Genomic DNA, 10421 nt, shown 5'->3' on the forward strand with positions numbered 1-10421 from the left:
ATAAAACACTCCACTTATCTTCAGCCGGTGGTTACAATAATAACACTCAGCACTACATGTTGGATACATCTTTGTAGTTTCTAAGCGTGCAGCATCTGTAACATCAAGTTAGTCTGGTCTGTCACTGCGCAGAGCTCCGGCGCTCCGTCCGGATCTCTCCGGTGCAAGAAAAAAAAAAAAAAATTGCAACCTTGCGTTTGATTTCCCCGCACAAACCCGCTCAATCTGCAGTCCGTGCACACGGCAAGAAACAAAAACAAAACAAACACTTACCGATATTAATCTGATTGGGAAATCCTGCGAACGATCTGTCAAAGAGCCACAGTAGGAACAAAACCACGCGTTGTGCCATTTTTTTTTTTTGTTCTTTTTTCCTCCGACCTGTCTGTTCAACTCCTCAAAAGGGTCTGTCTCAGCAGATTCATATGTTCTGGGTGAAAGCCGGGCGCGATGGAAATCCAGTGGAAAGATGATGGTCGCTCACAGTGCGCCAATTAGGTTCATTGAGGTGCAGCCCAGCTGCAGAGCAACTAAGAGAGAGGCTGAGGGGAGAGAGAGGGAGAGCGAGGAGGGAGGGGGTGGGCTGGTGGGGAGGTGGAGGGTGGGGGGGCGAAGGAGCCGATCTGAACTCCGATTGGACCCGAGGCGGCGGGCCAATGTTGGTCGAACTTGATCTGACGTTAAATTAAAAAAATAAAATAAAATAAAAAAATAAAAAGCCTCAGCCTAGATTACGACGGCTTGGAATAAGCGCTGCACTTGTCAATATTTAGCCTTCTGCCGGCCCGATCAATAGAAACACTGCAATCTCAGGTGGCCAATGACTCCGAGCAGCCCGGCCCCATCCAGCTGCTGCACACCCGGCGCGATGAGGAGAGCGCGGGGAGCACGCGGCCATGTTCCCGTGCCAAAGTTTGTGCGCATGTTGAGTGTCCGTGTTTTCATCCGTTCAGCAAATATACCCCACAACACTGACATGTTTTAAGGTTAGAGATGGGCAGAGTAAAAGGTAAAGTTCAAAACACACGCACACACACACACACACACACACACACACAGGAGGGCAGAGGGACACAGAGAGCTGTCTGTGGTCCTGAAAAGTGACTGAACAACGCTCATGATCTCACCACAGAGTATATAAATAAATACACACCCTTCTTTGGAGGTTTTAACCACAACCAGCCGACAGATAACTGTGAGTAAAATCTGCATCTCCTGTTATTTACTTGAAGTTTTACTCTGTCTCTAATGAAACATCTATCATTCCTGTGATTCTGCCTCACAGAGAACAATTAAGGGATTACTGGCCCATTTATCACCCTCAGCAAAGCGCTTTGAAAATTGAGTTTTTAATTGCATTGCAAATGGCTGGGGCTTCGGCTATTGATACTGCAATGCACCGAGTCCTCTTTAACATGGGGACAGACTGGTGTGACCTGTTTTAAAGGGACAGTTTGAAAAAACACACACTCTTCCTCTCACCTGTGGCGCTAATACATGTCCATCTGACTAGACTGTTTTGGTGTGAGCTGCCTTCTCTTCAGTATAGTGGAGCTAGATGACGCTAAAATGTTTGAAAAACTCAGCAGCAGTGTCTCTTTGTGGAAATCATATCCGTGTTTCTCACTATATGATCCACAGACCTTGTTGTGAGCAGTTTCATGTAGGGCCTATTTTCTTGCCGCCGAACTACACCCACCAACCGTATCCCTGCGCAGAAAGAATGACCGAGGCTAGCTAACTGAGCTAGCTTATAAAACTGTGTTTCACTGGGGATGTTCAAAGTGGCTTTAAATAAATGGTCCCAGAGTGTTATCTAGTTCAAATTTTATTATATTCTCTTATGAAAAAAGAAAACAATAACATGTAGTTAGCTACTTAGCTATCCTGCTGCCTGCTGTTTCTTTTATGTTTACTGTCGCTTGCTTGCTGTCCTCTTGTTGTTTTGTTGCTATTTTGCACTAAGTGTTGTGTTTATTTCACTTTCTTGTCGTCCTGTTGGTTTGTGGTGTGTTATGTTTCTAATCATCAATAAATTAATTAATTTATTCATTCAATGTTACGGCCCAGCTGAGGACGCCATTTCTGATCCGGCCTAAATTGATGTTGTCAATTTAAAAGATCATTTTCCAAATCAAGAAAGTCGCAGTTTGTTGCGATTCGCGTAAAATATCATCTATTTTTGTGTGAAACCGCTCAGCGAACTACGTCGTCTCGCGCAACACACGTCACCAACAACGCACCACACTAACTCAGCACAGAAAAGGTACTAAAAATGATGAAAATCACAGTAAATCTGGTTATTTTGACAACTGCAGTTATGTGAAAGGGAAGTTCATCAGTTTTATGAGGAAGCTAATATACAGGACCAGCTGTACAGGTTCTGGTGGCCGTTCAATGAGATGACGTCACTAATGCGACTCTTGGCTGCGTAGTCTTTAGAATTAACAGTCTTATATTTCATTAGTTTCATGACAAACTGTGACTTTATTGATTTGAAAATTTACCTTTTAAATTGACAAACATCATACGTGTGATTCATGACACAATTCAGACGGGACGGGAAAATTATTTGTCTCTCTCCATTCACTGCCATCCAAAGTTTTTCTGAAATAAGGTCCCAGGGGGCAAACCAGAAGGGCCGCGACTTCAGCTCTTTATTAATGTTTACATCCGATGCTGACATCAGCCTCTCGTCCGTGATCTACATGCACATTTCCTTCTGCACTGTAATACACTTGGCACCGCAAACCAAGTGCCATCTAGTTCAATTATGTTTGAGAGAAGGCAGACTACGGCCAATATCTCAAAAACTCTGCAACTCACACCCAGAGAATCGAGAACAGATAGATCGATAGCAGTACAGGTAAGAGGCAGAAAATCTTTATCTTCGGGTGAACTGTCCCTTTAAACTCGTGCGCACTGTGTAACCTGATCTTAAAGTGGCAACAGACAACTTTCAACCTAATAACCTAGTAATAGACGACGTGCCCGATGGCAGACAAAACTGTGTGATGATCTCAAGGTTTAAAGGGAACAAATGTCAACGCAGATGGTTTCATTGTTCTATATCCATTACATTGTGCAAATTAACATTTACCTCATAGTGATACGTTGAAGCAGAAAACTTGTCTATTGCCAGTAAGTTAAAGTTAAGTTAAAAGGCTCTTCTACAACGATGCAGCTCATCAGATATCACTGGCAAATAAACAATACAGAAATAAATGAATACACTGATGTAATATCTGTTGTTTAAAGCGGAAACAGATTTATATTTCACAGCTGAATTACACAAACGTGACTGGGTTCATGTGTCCAAAGGCGTGCCTTAATCATTCCTGTCGATCAAGTAATGCTGCGGTGTGACCCCGTCATCAGAGGGGAAGATTTCCTTTCCAAACGGGGTCAAAGTTGATCGCTATTCCCACAACTCAGCAGCTCTCTTGGGATGAATCTGGGATGACATCACATTGATTCTCTGGTCCCCACAGCCTCCGTGTCAGAGACGCAGGACGTCTGTTACTTGACCTCAAATGTTGAAGTCATAATGACCAATGTCAAACTGTGCTGTACCAGCTGACTTGTCTGGTCGGCCATTTTCCCACAACTGTCCTCACATAACACCTGAATGTGAGATGCTGACACTTATTTCCGTGGAAGTGAGAGGCCACCTGCGATGTTGGTTTGCTAAAATGTGTGAAACAATTAATTGAAAGAATACCAAAGGAGCCATTTAATTGATCATTTACAGTACGTGCTGGTTCTCAGTGTGAACTGAGCTAATCATGCATCTTTTCAAACAAAACCCATAAAGAAGAAACATTACTCGCTACGAGGGGAGCCCGAGCAGTTTAGATAAGGGCTTGATATAATTGATATTAAATGATGATGATTCTGCTGCATTATTTGTAATTAGGACATTTTGGCCACGCTGCGTTATCCTCCAGGCTCAACCTCTGCAGGAATTCAATTTTGTCACGAGTGTTACCAAAAAGAAATCACAGATATGATCTATAGGAAAACAAATAATTATATGATATGCCTTTTTGGATTTGAAAACACTCGCAGGAGCGTTACTCCAGCAGGCGAAATGAAAAGACTGAAAAATAGATGAAAAGATGTTGCCTTTTATCTCATGATGATGATGATTCACAGGCTATAGCTCAGAGCAGTGCGAGCCTCACCAGCAAGAATTATTAATTTGCTCCCTGCCTTCTCCTCCTAACACAACAGGATGAAATCTTCATCCTTGCCTCTTTGAGAATATGTGAGCAAATAAGTTAGAAATTTATAGCATTTATTAAAAAATGACATCCTTAGTCTCCCTGGGAGTCTAAGAGCTGCCGGCATAATTGTCTTTAGGTTTGATTGCTGGATAATTATTCTTTCAGCCTGAAATAACGAGCGTATGTTTTCCTCATGATCACAAAATAATGATTTAACGCAAACTGTCCTCTTGTGATCTTATGAAAACAGCATGTGTTTAATCATCTATGATCAGCAGGTGGACAATGGAGTCTTGCCTGATGTCAGTGATTCCCAAGCTTTCACAGACTTTTGAGGCCAATATAGACAGATTGTTATGTGAAAGTTGAACTAATGATTAATGATATATTGGCCCTTATTTTATTTTTATTTTTTGTGATAAGAATCCTTAATGTATTGTAATCTCAGTGTATATACTAAGCAGGACATTTTACAGCTGAAAATCAAACTGGCAGGTTGTTTTCTCGTGGCAAAATCAAGTAAAGGAACAGTGACGACACTTTAAAATGAAGCAACTTGTGACCTGACATTAAAGAATATTTTTGCTAGAATATGAGTTTGAATGTGAGTTTACAGCACAGACCACGTAACTGCAACATCCTGTCTACACTGTGACTGTCAAATAAAGATAAATGGGAGAAGAAAAGAAAAATAAATACCACAATTCCTTTGTTTGTTTAATTTAAAGGATTTTTAGTAACCTATGTGACCAATATTTCGCAAGGGGAAAAAAAGGAAAAGCTTGGAGAATTATTGTTTTGTATTGTAACCGACATATTTGTTGTTTTTGTCCCAATCCTTGAGTCATATTTCGACCCCATATTTTTATCCTGGGAGCCCATGTTATTTAAAGGCAAAGTATGTCATTTCTGCCTCCAAGGGTCTCTCAATCAAAACAAAACCTGGGGCTCATGGGATTTGTTGTCTTCATTGTTAAATGACCACCATTGACGATGAAAATAAATCTGACGTGACTCAGGCAGAGAAGTTCACAGACGTGGTGAGATGAAGATTTAAAGATTTATTCAAGTTACGTCCAGTCAAGTTCGCCAACTTCCTTCTTCACGTAAGAGCAACAGGCGACCAAAAGTGACGCACCGTTACCTTGAATTACAAAAAGAAAAGGCTCTGCTTCTTACGGAAACTTAGCAAGGCTAAATTGCGGAGCAAGATTCTGGTCAGGAGCGATAACAAGGATCCTGAATGGAAACATCACAAACTGTCATGGCTGAACAGCGGGTGATTAAAACTGCCCAGACAATCATTAGTACCCATCTACCGAGCATCAGCAATAATGTAAGTTCACAACTGGACAAAATATATAACAAAGATCTAGTCATTTTTAGACATTTTAATGCAGAAATGTTACAGATTGTATCTTTAAGCGATCTGTCCTGAATATTGATTTCTAGATTCCCGGGACTCACAACACTGCAGAACGCTTCCCTTCAAACGTTCTGCTTCATTAATTTTAGAAAAAGTACATTTTGAGCCCAAATTAGTCTGTCATTAGGCAGAGAGGTATCAATCAACATACACAGTTTCGTGAGACCAAGAGAATCGATATTATTGACTTAATGTAACATTTGTGAGCACCCGGGTGGTGCAGCGTGAAAATACTCGCCCACCACTGCAGTGTTCAGCTTTAATCCGTAGCTCCAGTGTCTCTAGCTCCATAAACCCCTGTTGGCAGCGTTCCTCGCAGCTGCACTGGTGACTCCTACTGGTTGGTTGGGATGTCTGTGTTGAGTCAAAGCTAAGATCGGCAGGAGATTATTTGAACCTCTGCATGTGCAACACCCTCCTGGTGAAGCACCTCGCTGTCAGGGAGAAAAGAAGCAGCTGGCGAGTCCATGTGTATCGGAGGAAGCACATGGCTGTCTACGCCCACCTGAGGAGAGCAGTGGGTGCCGCCACGGCAGGTTCTGCAGTACATGAGGATTTGGCCTTCACAAATGGGTAAGGAATGCCAAAAAAACAATAAATAAATAAAAAAAAACATCAGCAGATAACACTATTAGAGCCAACTGCTGCTGTAAACGACCAAAAAGTTCCTGTCACATCCATTAAATATTCACTACAAGTGGTCATAAATCGTTGGATGACGATGAAGATTATGTCATGATCACAAGAAAACGCACTGTGTTATGTAGAGATAACCAAATAATCCTTCTGTGATCAAAACATGAACATAATCCATTGGTCCGTCCTGCTCATGTCATATTGTTGTGAGTAAAGAAGAAAACAGGCTCAGTGTGACACATCTGCTACATCTCTCCTTGTGTATGATCAGAGGACTGGCATCCGGTGACTTGCAGGTACAGAGCCAGGTGTTTGGGTAAATTCTTAAATCTGCTGCAAATTACCTTAGGGCTTTAATCTAATGGGCTGTGATGCATCAGGGCCTTACGTTGTAAATCTACAATGATGACTTCAATTTGAAAAGACTAATTTTCTGGTGGAAAAAAAAAAAAGGTGTGTGTATATCAGAGAAAATTGCTTTCCGTGTCAACGATTTTAACACCGAACAGCTTGCAAATTCAATATTTCTCTGACTTATGATGTACAATCACGACTGGTCAAGTCAAATTTAATTTCCTTTGCTCACATATGACTTGACTCACCTTTCAATCTGTTTTTACTACCATTTAGTGCGCTCCCTCGCATCAAAGCTCCCCTGCTGACGAACAGAATTCATAGAAATGGGTTCCTCTGGTGAAAGACACATAATGAGAGGGGGTGAGTAAGTATTGTAGGAAGGATGCAGTTAAACAAGCATTATGCAGCTCAAACTCAATGATTTGGAGAGCTATTCCAAGAGCCCATCAGTCTTGGCCAGATGTTGGAGGCTGATAAGAGACTCTGTTCTCAAGGAGCTCTTCTTTATTCTGTCAGTGCCTCTTCCCCATGAAAGAGACTCCGGCAAGGCAATGGCCTAAGGAGATAGAGAAGCACTTGCTATTGTGGTGGAGTGTCACACAGATGTAAAGAAACAACAAATCTAGTTGAATAAAACATTCTGTGCAAACACTGAACACTGTGGAAATCACATTTGGTTAACAGAGTGTAGAAAAAAAAAAAAGAAAGAAAAAGAAATCTCCAGTGGGATGAAACTATGTCAAGTGGTAGAACATTGTGATGGAAAAGATGTTCGGGATGAAGCGCTGTGAACTCCCCATGAGGAAAATGGAAACGCATCATGTGGCATAAGATAACTGACGTGACATAGTTCAGGGGATGAGGAAAAAAGTGCCTACCCCAATTTCACTATTTGAATGCCGCTGCGTGCCGCGTCACAAACCCATCATGCGCTTTGGCTCCCCAGCAAACGCTCTTTGGCCTGAGTGTGACAGAGGCGGTGTTATCAGCTGCACAGGCTGACACACTTCACTCTCTTGCCTCGGGCTTTGCAGAGTCAGAACCATGCGACCGCAGCAGTCAGCGCAGCGTGGCGGGAAGACATCTTCACCACATGAGGTTTGAGATTCACGGAGAAGGCTGTGTGCTTCCTAAGACACAAATTTGTACTGGACAAACATGTTTATGCACACATGCGTGCACAAGGTAAATCAAAGGGCATTTCTGGTTAATCGTGCTATCAGTGCATGTGTGTGGGCAGTCAGAAGGTTACACGTGGTCTAGTCCTTTAATGATTATTTGATTACAACATTAGTGGGTCAAGGGAAAAGTTATGAGCACTGATGTGATAAATGATTAAAAATTCAAGTCATTTAAAAAAAATATGTTACCGATGTTTGTTTTGCTTCAAAAATGCTAGCTTTATTTTCTAAAAATACTAGTTTTAACAAAGCTGTTAGTTTAAGCTACAGAAAACGTTAGTCTAAGCTTCTAAAATTTCTAGTTTTAGCTAAAAGGCTAGTCTAAGGTATGAAATGCTAGTTTTAGCTTCTGAAAATGCTAGTTTTAGCTTCTAAAAATACTATTTTTAGCTTAAATGCTAGTTTAAGCTATAAAATATACTGATTTCAATTTCTCAAAATACCCGTTTTAGCTGAAATTGGAGTTTAAGGTACAAAAAATGCTAGTTTTAGCTTCTAAAACGCTAGTCTAAGCTGCAAAATATACCTGTTTCAGTTTTATAAAGTACTCCTTTTAGCTCAAAAGCTAGTTTAATCTACAGAAATACTAGTCTTAGCTTCTAAAAATACCAGTTTAAACTGAAACGCTAGATTAAGCTTCAACAGAGAATAGTTTTAGCTTTTAAAATGTGATGATTTTCATTTCTTTACATCATTATAAATTAATATCTTTGGAGTGTGGATAATGATAACAAACACAAATAATTAATTGGTTACTCAATAACAAAAATGTATGTATTGTTTTGCAGCCCTAATGTGATGACTGTGAAGCAAGCAATGCTTGATAAAATTACTCCTGGCTAAAAGGGATAAAAACTAAAGCTCAGATCCTGTATGTGGTTATTAAAGACCCGTCTGATAATCTAAGTGCCATATCCCAAAGAACAAACATACAATAACTATGGCTAAAGGATCACATTAATTCCCACTTGTCTTCTACTGGCTGAGTTTCAGATGCCTTCAATATATCCCAGGCTTGTTTTTTCTGCTTAATATCCTCTGCACAGCATAGAGGTAAAAAAAAAACAAAAAAAAACCACCACACACATACCAACCACATCACGACTTTGACTCAGGTTAGGTTTCAATGACCCAGTCATTTTAGACCTCCAGAAGGGAATGCCAAAGGTTTAATAGCAGAGGCAAGTTATGGTGGCGAGAATAAAGAAATGAAACGCAGCCAAGAAAATGCTAAAAAACAATCCTTCAGCAGCAGCAGCAGCAGCAGCAGCAGTGGTAACAACAACAGCAGCCTGTTATTTTCCCTTCCCCCATGGCCTCTGTTGCCATATCGCAGTAATAGGAGATGGGTGTTGCTCGCTGCCTGCGTGCCTAATTGAGAGGAAAACAAACTGGTTGCTGCAGATAATGGGAAAGGTGAGGCAAAATACCATTAATAGGCAGTGATCCTTTTAAATAATTACCAGTGTCCACTGTGTCATGTTACCGGCACTGGTTCTGTGATTGATTTCCCACCTATTATTATGGGTGTTAAGATAAACCCACTAATGTAAAGGGAAATCAATCTTACATATTATAATGTATGATAGATATTTTCTGTGTGCAAATACCACAGTATAAGGTGATTTAACAACACTTTTACATAAGGTTTTCGTGTAGGCGGAACAGCAAACATGACGAGCAGCACATGTTCGCAAATTGTGGCAAATAATGATCACCACAGGTATATAAGAAAAAGGGAGAGGACATATTTATCTTTATATAAGCCGACATAAAGGTTTCCAGGCACACTGAGCACATAATATTAACCTAATGGTATTCCTTTTGATTTCAGGCACACAGGAATGCATGAAAGCAGCATTCAAGGTCAAACATTTCATAGGAGGAACACACTAAAGCCAACAGCACATGATAAATGGTAAACATTCTGTAGATAGTCTGTGCCATACTTCTTCATAATGCACTCCACCACATCTCTGCAGCTATAATGAAACATTCAGTAGCTGTGAGTATGAATACTGCATGTCATTAATGGATCAAAGAATCAAGAGGTCAGCAGGAGATGTGCGCTTTTTTTGTGTGTGTGTGTTGTCCGTGGTGGTGTGTGGTTCTGTCCATCTGTATGTGTGTTCCAGTGTTTGTCATGAGGGACGCTCCTGCTGTTTGTGAGTCCCTCACAGACTGTAATGCTTCAGTTATCCCATTGTTAGCCCGTTCTACTGTACCTGCAATTAAATTTCCAAAGTCAGAGGAGCTTAACTAATTACTCCCAGCAAATGCCCCCTCTTTCCGATGCAAATAACACCGCAATATGCTCTAATAGTGCAGGAAGCCATAACATGGGCATGGTGGATCTCGCACTGTCAATCAATACCAAATTGGATTTGCAACATAATGTTATGTCAGCTATTTCTGCGCATTCATTTGACAGATAAAACTATAATCAAGCTAATGCAATGCTCTCAACAGAATAGTTTAGCAGCGTTGAGTTGAAATGAAGCCACGTTTTCCTTTTTTGGCCGACTGGGCAGAACCCAACAAGTCTCAACGGCAACATTTCTCATGGATGATACTGACAAGTGCTTGACAAGGCCA

General features: G+C 40.9%; 1 protein-coding gene across 2 annotated transcripts in view; it reads right to left on the reverse strand.

Annotated features, from left to right (window-relative positions):
- The window catches only part of LOC311257930 (glutamate receptor 3-like), a 90013-nt gene extending 89476 nt beyond the window's left edge, over positions 1-537 (reverse strand). For both annotated transcript variants that reach the window (XM_084353902.1, XM_084353901.1), the window contains exon 1: positions 274-537. In XM_084353902.1, the coding sequence (XP_084210028.1) occupies positions 274-352 (79 nt within the window). In that variant the 5' untranslated portion in view covers positions 353-537. The remainder of the gene's footprint in view (positions 1-273) is intronic.
- Positions 538-10421: the final 9884 nt, after the last annotated feature.

This window comes from Pagrus pagrus, assembly GCF_965226575.1.
Source record: "Pagrus pagrus genome assembly, chromosome: 5".
In the NCBI taxonomy this organism is placed as follows: Eukaryota; Metazoa; Chordata; class Actinopteri; order Spariformes; family Sparidae; genus Pagrus; species Pagrus pagrus.